Here is a 16,577-nt window from a genome sequence, read left to right as displayed (position 1 = left end):
TTCTTCAAACCATTCCTTCCAATTCCCCTGAAATGACTCGCCTCAAAAGGCAAGCATGAGAAATATTGAGGGGCTGGCTGAGTTTCTGACATTCCCTCACCTAACCACAGACTCACTCCTCACCTCCTATTTCTCACTCTTTGATGGGAAGTTCCATTTTTGTGTGAACCTAAAAGGAGACAGACACAGAGGCATCATCCTACACAAAGCGTGCTGTCCACCTGTATGCAGTGACTCACTGAGTGGTAGCTGTGTTGTAAGACATAGAAGGAAACATGATCTTAAAAAAGAATAGCAGGGCTGGAAAAAGCTGTGCCATTTAAAGTACCAGTTCAGTAGCAGTTCTAATAATGTAAATACAGTGTTTATAATCATCAAATATTAAGAGAGATAACCATCTGTAATCATTTTGTGTTTGCCTTGGCCTGTGGAGCTGTTGTCTAAAAGATATCAATTCATAGGTTTTGTAGAAGAGAAGCTGAATGCGGTGCTTTTCTCAAAATTAACAGCACAAAGAGGAGGGCCTTACTTTGAAACGAGTTAAGAAATAGCTTCTTACAACCCTCCTTTCCACCAACACTAATTTCCTTCAGTGGGTCACAATCAGACCTGTAATACAGTATTTACCTGCCTCTGTTGCAGCATTCCTCCTGACAGTAGTAATGCTTAACAAACTAAAAAATATGGCTGCATCATGAGCATGTGGAGGCATGGATTGCTGTTCCTTGATTCTGTTCAGTACCTGAAGTTTATAATGCCTTTTAATGCTGGAAGTTTAAAATCAAAACTGATCTTAAAGTTTAAAAGTGGGCTGTCTTATTCCAACATCAAAAAACTAATTAAAACAATCCAAATATTCATTGATGTATGATGTAATTTTACAGTTTGTTCCATCTGTTAACAAGAAGGAGCCAGGGTTTATGATCCATACTGCAGCCAATCAATAGGAGGAGCTCCAAATATTTTGGCCTCACTGCTAGAGAACACTTCTAGTGTTCATTTTAACACTGTACAGGTGAAAGGACTTAACCAGTAGAAAGGCCAAATCACAACAGATTCCTCTCTGGTCCATTTACACTCTGTCATGGCATTGGATCTAATAGGTTTCAATTCTTGTCAATGTGTCAAACTGCTCTGACTGTGCCCTGCGTTCTGGCAGCATCTCAGCTCAGACAGGTTGGAGTACTCAAGATCAGATACCCAAGCCTTGTATCTCTGCCGGATGCCAGAGCAACAATACACCAATTTGCAAAGAGCAGATCAAGCTGGACAAAACGAAATAAATTGTGTCAACACTAGATTTTTTTCCATTTACTACAACAACAAATGGTCATTATACGCAGAGCCATGCTGGGAGCCCACAGGTTTGAGGTCTTAACCCAAAATGAATGGAGAGAGGCTCAATATTGCGTGGGAATTGTGGGAACTCGTGTTTTTGCCACTCCAGGTGTCTGGTTGTCCTGTTATGTGCTAGACTGAACAAGCGGCTGGCGCAAGTTGATGGATAAGAGAGCACACTACGGGGCAGACACGGAACAGACACAGATTTCAGTATGAGAGTAGCATAAATACCAAGAAAGGTAAAGTAGATATACCCCAAGATGGTGCAATAATCTAGCTTCGCTGTCACCAACTTGTAGCTTCATGCTCTCAAGTACAGCTGCCACCATCACATCATGAAAACATATCCAATATTTTACTTCTTGTTGACTTGACTTGAACCCTAACCACTGTAGGGGAGCTTAAATTGAGCCCAGCAAACATTCTTGGTTATAAAGTATTTTTCAAAGTAGAAAGGGATCTTTGACATAATTGGAGTGGCGTCTTTGGTTTTAAATAATCCAGCCATTGTTGAGACAATGCAACCAGAGCACAGCCCTCAAAAATGATCGACCTTACTAAGACAAGCCGTTTTGTGTCAAATCTTAGAAACACTGGGAGGTAAATATTTAACCTCTTTCACTGAAGCTTGGCCAAAAAAAAAAAAATTTGGGGGTAAAACAAGTCACAAATGTGTCGTCATCTGCTGTAACGTTTTGTGCAAAACTCATTAGCAATTATCATTTTGCCAAACACGTTCAAAGAGCAGGGTCATGTTTCATGCATTTAAGTCTAATAAAATCTTTCCAAGGTCGTTTGGCATGCTGTGCACACAACTTTTGAGCAAAATGTTTCAATGATTTTATTTCTTATATCAATATCTGGGAACCAATAACATGCCTCTCTGTGTCAAGTGACAAAAACAAGGCCATGGCTAAAGCCCTCAGTAATTATAGGCACAGAGATTTTAGAATGGGTAACATTCACTCGGCTAATGAGACCAAACACATAACATTCAGCTACTAGAATGATTGGAGGTGATGTCAGCCTTGGAGCTTAATGTTGCTGCTTATAAAAGAGATAAGCTATGAGGTTGTAAAAAGAAACAATCATTAATGTGACTTCCTAAGGACTGCTTGTTAAGAGTAAAATGCTTGGGTTGAGAACTTTTTCTTGACCTTAGCTTCTGAGAAGAAACCATGAACAATGAAAAAAAGGTTCACTCAGTTTTTATCTCTCAACACCTGGCAGAGCCAAGAGTTTAACAAGAAACTATCTTATACAAGTTGAAAGAGGGTATTTTCAATAAAACTCCTTGGTACGTCAATATGATACATACATTGTAAGGACTTTACTGGAACACAATTACTATAAAGCCTAAAAAGAAGCACCCAAAGAGAGGATAATAAAATGGAGCTTTAACAGAAGACTTGAGGACAAACATGAAGCAGAAAACGTGACTCTTACTAATCTGTTCCTCCTTTTTAAAAGGTAAAGATTAGTCATTAAAAAAACAGAATTTCAGCAATTGTTTAGTATATGTAGATTTATACAGCTGTTTTGGATGGACTTGAATAGCTATTTAAAGCCCAAAATTAATAAATAAGTGATGCTTTTTTCCACAGCAAAATTAAGAGTAAATTAGTCTGCTCAAAATATGAATCTGTTGAAAGCATATGAGGTGTAATTACCTTTCCTGGTTGATATTATGAAGAGATTTACCTTGCAAACTGCGCTCTATAGAACACATATCCCCAAAGTTGCCTTGGATAATAATTGAATATGTACAACCTTTCAAATGCCAAAATGATGATTACACTTTGGCACGTTACCACCTTCTTCTGAAGACTTTCACTTTCTATAACAAGCAGAATGAGTTGTCACATCTCTTGTGTTTGATGCTAATCTGTAATTGCCTTTTGAGAACCCTACAATCTTTACACAATGACGCCTCATCACCAGTTTTTTTTTCTCTAATTGAAAGGTTCTATTAATCTGTACGGTTTAGGACGGGGCATTTATATCAAAGGTTTACAGCTAATGAGCCCAGACTTAAAAAGAGAGCAAAGAAATCTCATAAATTCAGTATAGTCTTATTCAATTTTGTCTGCTCTGACCTTTAACTCAAAGTAAAAACAGCCATTTATCGCAATTTGCTCACTAAAGATGTGTGTTTAAGTGGTGGTGACCCTTTGCCACAAATGCCATACCCCTCTGAATAGATAAACACAGGAACCATAAAACTTCTTACTGCTGTGAATATTGTCACTGTGTTTAATAAATATTGACCAGTATCTCCAAATGAAGTTGTTTAAACCATGGTTGAATGTGTTTTCGCCTTCACTGATTTTTTTTTTTTTTTGTAATAACACAAAACAGTTATTTATTTACAACTGATTAAGATGAGGTCTTCCAAAATACAACAATTATGGACACTAATCAAACAGCTCCCGGTCACCATCCAACTCGGGCAGTTTGTATACAGAATGGCAGGGATTGTGTTCAAAAACAACAGCATGCGTCACAAAAGAATAAGGAAGTTCCAAGGGGAAAAAAATGAATTTTTCATAAGGAAAAACAGCGTGAATATTGTTTCATGAGCTGTCCTCTTAAATGTTTAATGCTGATCCAGATGCTGCTGCTCTTAAGTGAGATGAAACACGATGCTACACGGCTTTGTTAATAAAAGGACAAGCTCACATGCGCGTCTGCACACACGTATACTGGGTGACACGCTGCAGTGGGAGCAACATGGTCCGATGGCTTAACTCATCAACCATGCTGCTCCTGAAACCTTCACTGGGACAGAAGGAAACAAGAGGGACTAGACAAAGAGCAGTGATTTGGATGGTTTAAGTTCGTCAAAATATCCTGCCTTGTTCACCAAAGGTAAAATAAGGAGTGGCAGGAGTGGGAGAAAACTCGTTGGCTGTCATAACGCAGAGAAGCGGGGCTAATGAGTTCATCTTTATCTGATGAATAGTGAGGGTTTTTTTATAAATGAAATGCTGTGTGTGAACATGTTCAGTTTGAGCGCCATTACCATAACAGAAATTGCCTGCTGATGGACATCCTTCCTTTCGTCCTCTCTCGGGAACACCTGCTTGACTGTTGATCTACCTGTTTGCTATTTAAATATGCCTCCATTATGCAGCACCTTCACAATGGGGAACAAGGGTGCACTTGAGTGTAGGGGGTCTTGTGTGCCTCGAGATGAGCAGCATAGAGTTGTGACAGGTAGATAACACCTGGATGAATAATTCAACTTGGCGTAAGCTAGCTGAGTCAGAGACAAGAAAGAAAACACACGAAACGTGAATAAATCATCAGGGAAGGGGCTAATAGACCAAGCACGGGAGAGTACAAGGCTGATAACATCTCATACTACCTCTTGCTCTTGCTTTGATCATTCCAACAACCTTGTACATGAATATTCCACATCTTGCCAGTAATACTAATGCGTGAGGATGTCGTGCTATCAAGGAGCATTACTACGAAAAATAGTATGAAAAGCCAACTAAAAACCAAACGTGGGGCGTCTGATTCTGCAATGTCACATTAGGTGTGATGTAAGTAAAAATTTAGATATAAATTTATCATTAATTGATGTTTGACCAAGTGAATTTTGCTATAGATTGGTTTTAGATGATATTACCCTGATTAAATAAAATGGAGAAAGACAGAGAAGGAAAGAAAAGCAGAGACCGCTGTCAGTGTGCTGATTTTTTTTGGTCCATATCTTCCAGCAGTACATCACAAAGCACATCAGGGATGATATTGGCCAAGGAAACTTTGAAACAAATGAGCCATTGAAAAATCAGTATTCTAGTTCATTTTGAGTTTATAAGACCTCCATCAGCACATGAAATTGGACCAAACTGAACTCCGACAAATACTGAATGATTTTGTCATACAGAGATCCATTTACTGCCAGTGATGAAAAGCAGTTTGTTTACCAACAGTAGCCTAAGGGGATGGTAAAAGCACTGTGCTGTATCTTTGTCATGCAATTTCTCCTAAATGAAGACACATAGCCAATTACTTACAAGCACAGATGCACGACACAGAAGCAGAAATTCATTCTCATTTTTTCCTCCTTGTTTAAACACTCAAGAATTTCTAGAACACAGCAATAATTTCAGCCTAAATGCTACAAAGATGAGTCAGAAAACAGAAGATGGAAGACAAATTGTTGAGAGGATAAATACAGAGAAATGATTGTATAGGAAAACAAGGGAAAGAAAAAGTCAAATTCAGAACAGAAATGAAAAACACTGCTGTGCACGGAAGCAAGGATGAAATGCATTGTGTAAAATCTGACCTGTTCTTTGTGAACAAAAAGTGAGGGCAACCCTGCTGAGTAACTCTGGCTTTGCGTACTGGTTCTCGTCAGCCAGCACCCAGAAACAGCCTTCTGACATTTCCTGGGGACGAATCTGCAAACACACAGCCAGAGTCCAGCACATTTAGTTAGTACACCACTGTGTGTTTTTAAAGATTACAGTGGCTACAGGTAGAAATGTCAAGATTAAAAATACATCTTTCTGCTCAGACAGGAGTCATGTGTTAGAGCATAAGAAATGTGTTCAAAATGAACATGCAGGACGTGTCAGCCCCCACATTCATGTTACAGCTTTTCACTTAAACACTGTAATAAAAAAAAGAGTTTCAACTCAGAATAAATCACCAAGTTCAGATCTTTTTGTGCTGTTTATGTATGTTTTGTATGTGCATTAAGGTTAAAGTCACGTACGGATTGTCAGTGTTGTTTCATGTTGTATGGTACGGGTGTTAAGCAGTGGGGAGGTGTGTTATTTCACGTAGGAGGGTCTTAGTTGTGGCAGGGGAATATTTAAGTGAGAGAGGAGTTCAGTGCTGTGAGTATGTTGTTCGGTGCCCTTGAAAGCTTCGTGAGTATGTTGATTATTGATATTTCATTTCTGTTCATATGCATGTTTTGGTAGTTGTTTGTTTAGAGAAATTATAAAACGTATTGTGTCCTTTATTTATTTTGTAGTTTCACACTTCTGTTACAATCAATAAAACTGTGGACAGCAACGCAACGTCTCCAGCTGATCTGATGCAACGAAGAGTTTAGCTGTCTGTCAAGATTTATTTTGGACATAAATCGAGGACAGAACAGTGAAATCACGCTTTCTGGTGGGCAAAACAACGCAGTGTCATCTGGCAGGTGACCACCAACATCATCACACTCCACCGGTAGATGATAACCACAACGTTGTAAAGCAACACATCAACAGTAGGCTACGCCATGGCTGAGGGGGGATCTTACAAGACACGCTCCAGAGCGTCATGTGCTTCAGGTACGTCATCAACAGGATCGGCTGCAGCAAAAGCCAGAGCTAAAGCAGAAGCAGCAAAAGTGCGCCTCGCATTTGCAGAGGAGGAAGTAACGCTCAAGTTAGAAAAGGCAAAACTAGAAGCATCCATGGACATGCTGCAGTGTAGGAAAGAGACAGCTGCAGCTGTTGCTGAGGCAGAAGCCCTTGAAGCTGCTGCTGATGATTACAGTGAGAAACGAAGCACAAATGTTAACCCATACGCCACTCCTTTAGAAGCTTCGGAGCGTACGGAACAGTATGTGATTGACCAAGCTCAGGAGCGAAGGACAGACTTACAGCTACATGTTGAGAGTACCCCAGACAAAAAAGAGCCAAGCCCTAGTTTCAGCTTGACAGATTCTCGTCTCAGACCTGAAGTTAGGCCCTTCACTTCAGAACAGACGGACACTCCTCAGTTGATAGCTCATCAGTCTGACGCCTCTCAAGAAGAGTGTACTCCTGAGCCACGGACAGTTAGGTTTGAAAGAGACCAATCCACTCCAGTGTATCGACGCAACTATGTTTCACATTCTCTGTCTCCTAACTTCAACGACAGTGGCTTGAACGTGAATGACTTAGTACGGTACTTTGCCCGACGAGAGCTGGTCGCAACAGGCTTACTTCAGTTTAACGACAAGCCTCAGAACTACAGAGCTTGGAAACGTTCTTTTCAAACTGCTACAGTAGGTTTGGATTTGACACCAAGCGAGGAGATGGACCTCCTGCTAAAGTGGCTAGGTAAAGAGTCTGCAGATCAAGTAGAACAAATAAGAGCGATTCACATCAACAATCCAGAAGCAGGACTGGAAATGACATGGGACAGACTTGATCAGACCTTTGGTTCAGCAGAGGTAATCGAAGATGCACTGTTCAAACGAATTGATGGCTTTCCAAAAATAACAAGCCGAGACTATGCTAAATTAACAAAACTGAGTGACTTGTTGATGGAACTGCAAGCAGCTAAGGCAGAGGGAGACTTACCTGGGCTCTCTTTCCTTGACACAGCAAGAGGAGTTAATCCAATTGTTCAAAAGCTTCCCTTTCATCTGCAAGAGAAGTGGGCATCAGTTGGTGCATCCTACAAGCAGCAATATCGTGTATCTTATCCACCCTTTGCTTGCTTTGTTGACTTTATAAAGCAGGAAGCCAGAACTAGAAACGATCCAAGTTTCAATCTAAACTCTCACACAGACATGCCGTTGAAGGTAGAAAGACATGGAACATCAACATGGAAAGCAAACAAGTTCCGTGAGGTCTCTGTACACAAAACTGAGGTATCACCCAGAGCGGTTTGTGACACAGGAGAGCCTTCAAAGGTATCAGAAGACTTTGATAAACAGTGTCCCCTACACAAGAAACCACACTCTCTCCGCAAGTGTCGTGCATTCAGAGAAAAGCCCATTGAAGAGCGGAAGGCATTCCTGAAAGAGAAAAATGTTTGTTTTAAGTGTTGTTCTTCAGTTTCCCATATAGCAAGAAACTGCCAAGTCAAAGTTCAATGCTCTGAGTGTAAGAGCGACAGACATAACACAGCGCTTCATCCGGGACCTGCACCCTGGGCTCAAGAAAGAGACCCTGCTCAAGAGCATGGCGGGGAGGAAGACAACCCAACTGAGTCTCATGTCACAAACAACTGCACAAAAGTCTGTGGTGAAGATCTAACAGACAAGTCTTGCTCCAAAATATGTCTTGTGAAAGTATATCCTACTGGACAAAGTGAAAAAGCAGTAAAAATGTATGCAATACTGGATGAACAAAGCAACCGTTCATTAGTTCGCTCACAGTTTTTTGAAGTGTTTGATGACCAAAGTCAAAGTGCTCCTTACACATTGAGAACATGCGCCGGAGTAAAAGAGTCGTGGGGAAGACGAGCCTGTGGTTATGAGGTGGAATCTTTGGATGGAACTGTCAGGATCCCATTGCCCAGTCTCATTGAATGCAGTGATATCCCAAATAACAGGGACGAGATACCGACCCCCAACGCGGCTAAATGTCATGCACACCTGAGGTCAGTGGCACACTTTATTCCAGAAATGGACTCACAAGCTGAAATAATGATTCTTCTTGGAAGGGACATTATCAGAGTTCATAAAGTCCGCCAACAGGTGAATGGTTCAAACAATCAACCCTATGCTCAGAAGTTAGATCTTGGATGGGTCATTGTGGGAAATGTATGTCTTGGAAGTGTCCACAAACCAGCAACAATCAGCACTTTCTACACCAATACCACAGAGCACAAACGGCCCACTCTTTTTGATCCATGTCCGAATGTGTTTCACGTCAAAGAAAAGTGTTGTGACAACAGGGTCGCCAAGTGCCCCCCAACATCGTCTGAGAGGACATCAAGCTGTGAGGCAGATCACCTGGGATGCACAGTGTTTGAGTGTACCAGAGATGACAACCAGGTTGCACCTTCAATTCAGGATGCCTCCTTCATGAAAATAATGGATGATGAACTACAGAGGGATGTCACAGGCAGTTGGGTAGCACCTTTGCCTTTCAAGTCTCCACGTCAAAGGCTCCCAAACAACAGGCCTCAAGCACTGAAGCGTCTCACCAATCTCAGGCGCAACTTCGACAGGAAGCCTGAAATGAGGGACCATTTCTTGGGCTTCATGGAAAAGATGCTGAAAAATGGTCACGCGGAGGTAGCACCTCCTCTCAACGAAGATGAAGAACGATGGTACCTGCCACTTTTTGGCGTCTACCATCCAAGAAAACCCCAGCAAATCCGTGTAGTGTTTGATTCCAGTGCTCAGTACAACGGTGTGTCACTCAACGATGTGCTGTTAACTGGACCTGACTTAAATAACACACTGCTAGGTGTGCTGATTCGTTTCAGAAGGGAAGCAATTGCCTTCACAGCCGACATAGAGCAAATGTTCTATTGTTTCTGGGTAAGAGAAGAAGACAGGAACTTCTTACGTTTTCTATGGTTTCAGGACAACGACCTCAGCAAGGACATTGTGGATTATCGCATGAGAGTGCATGTCTTTGGTAATAGGCCATCACCTGCAGTGGCTATTCATTGTCTGCACCAATCAGTTCAGCTCAGCGAGCTCTCAGTTGACCCCGATGTTCAGCACTTCGTGATGCGAGACTTCTACGTGGATGATGGGCTAAAGTCTCTACCTACCGTTGAGGCTGCAGTAAGCTTGTTAAAAAGGACACAAGAAGTTCTTTTGAAATCAAACCTGAGACTTCACAAGATTGCAGCAAACAACAAAGAGGTCATGGAAGCCTTTCCACTCAAAGACCATGCAAGTGACCTTAAAGACCTGGACCTTGGTGCAGACATGCTGCCAACTCAACGCAGTCTGGGAATCAACTGGAACCTTCAAACTGACTGCTTTCTCTTCAGTGTCTCCAATGAGATCAAGCCTTACACTCGTAGAGGTGTCCTGTCTACTATCAACAGCCTCTATGACCCACTGGGGTTTGTGGCTCCGGTTACTATCCAAGGCAAAGCAATCCTTAGAGAACTCACAGTTGAGAATAGTGACTGGGACACGCCACTTCCACAAGAAATGGAGGATGCTTGGACGTCGTGGAAAGCTTCTTTAACAGGACTGTCTGACCTCTCCATTCCAAGAGCCTACACAAAAACCTCATCCTCAGATGCTGTCAAAAGAGAATTGTGTGTTTTTTCTGATGCTTCAACCAAAGCTATTGCTGCAGTAGCTTATCTGAAGGTCACGGATTCTGCCGGCACCAGTCATGTAGGATTTGTAATGGGAAAAGCCAAACTGGCCCCTCGCCCTGAGCACACGATCCCCAGGCTGGAGCTATGTGCAGCAGTGCTTGCTGTGGAGCTAGCAGACTTGATCTCAGCAGAGCTAGATCTTCAACTCGATGAAGTAAACTTCTATTCAGACAGCAAGGTAGTCTTGGGCTACATTTACAACGAAGCCAGGCGTTTTTATGTTTATGTCAGTAACCGGGTACTACGCATTCGAAGATCTTCCTATCCTAACCAGTGGCACTACGTGACAACAGACCAGAATCCTGCAGATCACGCAACACGTTCTGTTCCAGCAGGCCACCTGAAGGATACCAACTGGCTAAGTGGACCTTTATTTCTGTCTTTGCCAGAAACAAAGGCATTTGAGAACACTTACGAACTGGTTGATCCTAGTGTAGACCCAGACATCCGACCTCTCATTTCCACTTTGCATACAGTGTCCTCCTCGAAGCAACTTGGCAGTCAAAGATTTGCCAAGTTCTCCTCTTGGAAATCCTTGATTCGTGCCATCACTCGCCTTGTGCACATTGTCAGAGTCTTCAACACAGCCCTGAAGACACCAAAGAGTCCTTGTAAGGGCTGGCATCATTGCACAGCTGAGGTCACCGTAGAGGAAGCTAGTCATGCTGCACAGATCATTATTCAAACAGTACAGAGAGAGGTCTACAGTCAAGAAATCAAGTGCATCCAAAAGCAGGCAGAGATCCCAAAAAGCAGCCCTCTGAAAGCGCTTGACCCCTTTATGGATGAACATGGTCTTCTGAGAGTTGGAGGTCGCCTTCATCATTCAAGTCTTGATCAGAGTGAGAAAACTCCTTTGATTATACCTGGCAAACATCACGTTGCCACCTTACTCATCAGGCAGTACCATGAGCAGACCCAACATCAAGGCCGACAGTTAACTGAGGGAGCTGTTCGTTCTGCTGGCTTCTGGATCGTTGGTGGAAAGAGGAAAGTGAGCAGCATCATCCATCAGTGTGTCATTTGTAGAAGGCTTCGAGCTCCAACAAGCATTCAAAAGATGGCCAACCTCCCTGCAGATCGTCTATCCACAGAGCCTCCCTTTACCAACGTCGGGCTGGACGTATTCGGTCCATGGATCGTCTCTTCACGCAGGACAAGAGGAGGCCTTTCACATAATAAGCGGTGGGCTGTCATCTTTACATGCATGAGTGTGAGAGCCGTTCACATCGAGGTCATAGAGTCTCTTGACACATCCAGCTTCATCAACGCATTAAGACGTTTTCTTGCAGTTCGTGGTCCAGTGAAGCACATTCGTTCTGACAGGGGTACCAACTTCGTGGGTGCTTGTAAGGATTTGAAGATACCTTCAAACATTCACAGCCCAACTGTGAAGAGTTACCTCTCGGATCAAGGTTGCTCATGGACTTTTAATCCTCCTCATGCCTCCCATTTTGGTGGAACTTGGGAGAGAATGATTGGACTTGCAAGGAGGATTCTGGATTCCATGTTCCTCCAGCTGAAAGACAGACTCACTCATGAAGTACTGGTGACCTTCATGGCCGAAGTCGCAGCCATTATCAATGCTCGGCCTCTTGTTCCTGTGACAACCGACCCTCATGACTCGTTTGTACTTACACCTGCTGCTCTTCTCACACAGAAAGTCAACCCTCTTCCTGCTCCTGTGGGTGAATTTGGAGCATCAGATCTTTATAAACACCAGTGGCGGCAAGTTCAACACCTGTCAAACACCTTCTGGGACAGATGGCGAAAGCAATACCTTCCAACCCTACAGGTGCGCAAAAAGTGGCAGTCTGTTCATCCAAATATCAAGCAAGGAAGTGTAGTCCTGCTCAAGGACAGCCAAGTACCAAGAAACGAATGGCCTCTTGGTAGGGTGACACAGACATTCCCTGGCAAGGACGGAAAGGTACGCCAAGTTGAGGTAAAAGTCATCAAACCAGGAGGGACTTCACTTTTCCAAAGACCTGTTTCAGAGACAGTACTTCTTCTTCCCCCAGAAGCCTAGGGAATTTCATGGACTCATTGGGTGACGTGTTCCACATCAGGCGGGGAGTGTGCTGTTTATGTATGTTTTGTATGTGCATTAAGGTTAAAGTCACGTACGGATTGTCAGTGTTGTTTCATGTTGTATGGTACGGGTGTTAAGCAGTGGGGAGGTGTGTTATTTCACGTAGGAGGGTCTTAGTTGTGGCAGGGGAATATTTAAGTGAGAGAGGAGTTCAGTGCTGTGAGTATGTTGTTCGGTGCCCTTGAAAGCTTCGTGAGTATGTTGATTATTGATATTTCATTTCTGTTCATATGCATGTTTTGGTAGTTGTTTGTTTAGAGAAATTATAAAACGTATTGTGTCCTTTATTTATTTTGTAGTTTCACACTTCTGTTACAATCAATAAAACTGTGGACAGCAACGCAACGTCTCCAGCTGATCTGATGCAACGAAGAGTTTAGCTGTCTGTCAAGATTTATTTTGGACATAAATCGAGGACAGAACACTTTTACTTTTTTTTTGCGTCTGAATGTTTTCAGTTGCTGTAACAAGAGTTATGTGCTATGTTTCTGTCAGAATGGTGCAATAGAGTCAAATTTAACTTTCAACCCTTTGGGGCCTTACTTTGAACTTCCTCACGTCCTGTAATGTGAATGCTTATGTGTTGAAAATTTTAAAGAGGAAGATGTAAGCACCAACCTCTTTCTACTCTATGTGTAAGCTGACAACTCTCTGATAACACAGTGACCATTACAAGGAGAATGGCCATTAGATTTTTAATGTTCATCGTGTTCTTCATTAACTGTTGACAAAGGAATGACTCGTAAACTGTTTTAAAACTTCAAGTTATCAGTTGAACTTTAATCTTTAGTCTGAGAAAGTTTCAGAGAAGCTCTGTCCCAAACATATGCTCTGCTGTTCGTCCAGCTGTGCCATAAGTTTTCCTCCTGTCCTACTAAGAGGTTTACTTGTAAGTCTAAACATATGGCTCAGTTTGCTGAACACCTGTACAGATGTTCATCAGAGTGTTAATAATTAATCAAACCACAAACTAATATCACTTGCGATATGAACTGATATTGCTCTTCAGAGAGCAACATCTGTAGAGGCTACAGCTGCACTGAAAAAAAAAACAGCAGATCATCTGTTATTTTCAATTATTACTGTTTGGCACAGAAGTAGAAAGTTGTTGTTTAATTCTTAGAAAACATCTGTACTCTTCAGTTGCTGCCAATGACCATCAGGAGAAGTCAGAGCAAAGGAAAGAGACACTATAAATAACTGTCCTAAATTCTAAGTCTGATTTTTCCAAACTTTTTGTGGACAACAGAAAAGTGAAGTTGGGAACACTTCTCATATATCCCTTCATACCTCAGATAACGCAACATAGAAATTTAGTATCACAAACCTTTTTGAAAAGTGTTCTGCTCTTGCATTCAGTATCTAAATGTAACAAAACTGTTTTGGAATCAAAATCTGTATTTGTGCTTCTTTTTCTTTTTCTCCTTTTTGATGCATCTTTCAGACTCTTACCTTAGACCAGTTGAGGCGCTTCATGGAGGTCTCGGGCTTGAAGTCCTTCTTCGCCCTGAGGCCATAAGGCAGAGCATGGTGGGTGGGGGAGCCAAAACCACCTCCGAAGCCAGGGGGGGGTGGAGGGGGGGCACCGAACGGAGGAGGCACTCCAGGCGGAGGAGGCGGGGCAGGGCAGCCCGGTAAAGGAGGAGGTGGTGGCGGAGGAGGGGGAGGTGGCACTCCAGGGGCTGAGGATGAGGGTGTAGGCCCAGATGGAAAGGCTGAGGAAGACGACCCGGGTCCGACATTGGCAGAGGACAGAGTCACAGGTACGGCGCCAAACTGGATTGGGAGAGGGAAGAAAAAGAATGTAACAACATGCAGCTTTACATACTAAGATCATTTTTACAAGCTTTGATGTTTATATTCTTTTTTTTTCTTTTCATTTCTTTAATTCATAAGTTTAGCGAGGCAATGCTTTTTCTTCATTTCAGCAAAAATTATCAAAAGATGTTTTTTTAATCTTACTCAAAGCATAGGATTTGTTGACTCTTCAATACTTTTTCATAATGGATAATATTTCTTGTTTTTAGGAGTTGGGCTGTTTTTAGAGCACAGAACTCTCTGGAAATGCTCCAGAAATCTTTCCCCACAAAAATAAATTAAAGATAAAACTCCCATGTCAGGGAAAAAGAAAAATGACCCAAACTAGAGGGAAAAACTGGAATCAGAAAAACTATAGCATGCCTGTCTTACACTGTTGTGCTACGAATAATGGAGGCGTGTTTTTTCAAGCATCCAGCAGAGACCCAATGCTTACAGACCTCTCCCCCACCGTTTTGTCCAGAAAATAGCCCTAATAATTTGTTTTTGCCAAAGCTAAAAATCAAATGTTATAACCGGGCCTACAAAGCTTCGTAAATTGTATCATACACAGCAAATGGCTTATTGATCCATGCACCAGTTTGAGATTAAAGACGCACACCAAAGGTCAGCACTGGGCTCATACTCTGCCACCGCCTCTGGAGGGGGGGAACACCTTTGCTGAATTAACAAGTGTGATGGTTTGTGTGTGTGTCTGTGAGTGTGTGTGTGTGTGTGTGTGTGTGTGTGTGTGTGTGTGTGTGTGTGTGTGTGTGTGTGTGTGTGGAAGAGATAGAGAGAGTGAGTATGTGAGTGAGTATGCTACGGTTGGACTGACACAGACAGACAAGCGAAGACAGAAAGACAAAGTGTGTGTTTGAGTGTGTGTGTGTGCATGTACCTGTGTTGACCACCATCATTTGAACCAAGGTACTATTTTAGTATTCATTCTGTGTTTGCTCTTTCAAATTGAAAAATTATCAGGAAAATAAAAGGAAGTCCTCTCTCCCTCTCTGAGCATGCAGTTATCTTGCTGTGCCAGGGCGTGGGAGCAACTCTCCCGAGTGCTGGAGGGAGAGGGGTGGTTTGAAGAGTGGCCCAGTAGTGAGGTTGAAGGGGGTTGTCAGAATAAATTGCTTTTAGCACAATTTCCTCTTATGGGATAAAGATCAGAGAAATAAGAAACGGGCAACATGGAGGACTGGTCAGTGTTCTCATTAGACTTGGTGTCAGCTAGCCAGTGAAGCAGCGTCCATGTCAAACCAAAGTGCAGGCTCCAGTGGATAGAACTCCCAAACCATCCACAACACGCACTCCAAAATAAAAAAGAACATCTCATAATGGAAAGTAACAAAGAAAGGTTGAAATTTCAATTCCACGCTAGGTTGGGTTGTGCAGTAATCAAATCTAGTGTTTTGTCATATTTCACAAAGAACAAACAAAATCCAGAGGCGTAAACAACAGAGATACTCAAGTCTTTACCTGTGACCTGAAGGCCTGCAGCTCCGTTTGGAGTTCAGCTATCTTCTCTTCACACTTAAGTAGCTGAGCTTGTGCCTCCTGTCTGCTCAGAAACTCCTCATCAAACTAAGAAGGAAACACATATTCAGATTAATCACATGAGCACACACTGATTTTGAAATAATGTAACTAGTTATTAACATAAGTGAGGTTCATCAAAATTATTTAAGTCTAATGGAATAACTATCTTATATAATTAACATCCAATCTACTGTGATTATCTCCATTTACTGATTGAATTTTAACCTTTCATCAAACAGCCGTTCATTAATAAAGCTCTTTAAGTGCCAAACACACGTCAGTCAGAGCTCCATCCTTGTAATCAGGATCTACAACCTGCTGCTACTGCGACTTCAATTAATCACAGCAGCCAATCCATCTGACCTCTCTAATTTATCCATGCATGTGTGTGTATGTGTGTGTGTGTGTGTGTGTGTGTCTATCACTGTAGATATTTTTGAGTTATGTACAAAGATACATTTAAAAAAAAGACAACCTGTGCTTAAAATATGATCTTCATAGAGCACAGTAAAAAGTGATAGACAAACTGTTCTCCAGCTGCAAAAATCAGGCTGAATGGTCTATTGTTACTGACAGTAGGTAGTCTTTAGCTCTGATTTAGTAATGTTTGGTTTCCTTGATTTAAACTAAGGTTTGAGCATTTTAAAGGAATCAGTCTCATTATTTTTTTATATCAAGCTGTCAAATTTTGTGAAGCTCACTTCCAAAAGTCGTCTTTTTGAGTCTTTGAAAAATAATCCAAGAGCATTTTAAATCTACTCATTGAGGCACTGATTTTAAA

General features: G+C 42.0%; 1 protein-coding gene across 1 annotated transcript in view; it reads right to left on the bottom strand.

Moving 5' to 3' along the window:
* Positions 1-16,577, bottom strand: part of LOC141788242 (protein diaphanous homolog 3-like) — a 176,637-nt gene that overhangs the window by 113,859 nt on the left and 46,201 nt on the right. Inside the window, exons 15-17 of the mRNA XM_074667124.1 lie at positions 15,737-15,841; positions 13,910-14,233; positions 5,642-5,756 (exon numbers count right to left, since the gene is read on the bottom strand). Coding sequence (XP_074523225.1) covers positions 5,642-5,756; positions 13,910-14,233; positions 15,737-15,841 — 544 coding nt within the window. The remainder of the gene's footprint in view (positions 1-5,641; positions 5,757-13,909; positions 14,234-15,736; positions 15,842-16,577) is intronic.

This window comes from Halichoeres trimaculatus, unplaced genomic scaffold, assembly GCF_033239565.1.
Source record: "Halichoeres trimaculatus isolate MK-OKI-2021-1 unplaced genomic scaffold, fHalTri1.1 fHalTri1_scaffold_3, whole genome shotgun sequence".
In the NCBI taxonomy this organism is placed as follows: Eukaryota; Metazoa; Chordata; class Actinopteri; order Labriformes; family Labridae; genus Halichoeres; species Halichoeres trimaculatus.
This window is presented reverse-complemented; position numbering and strand designations above follow the sequence as displayed.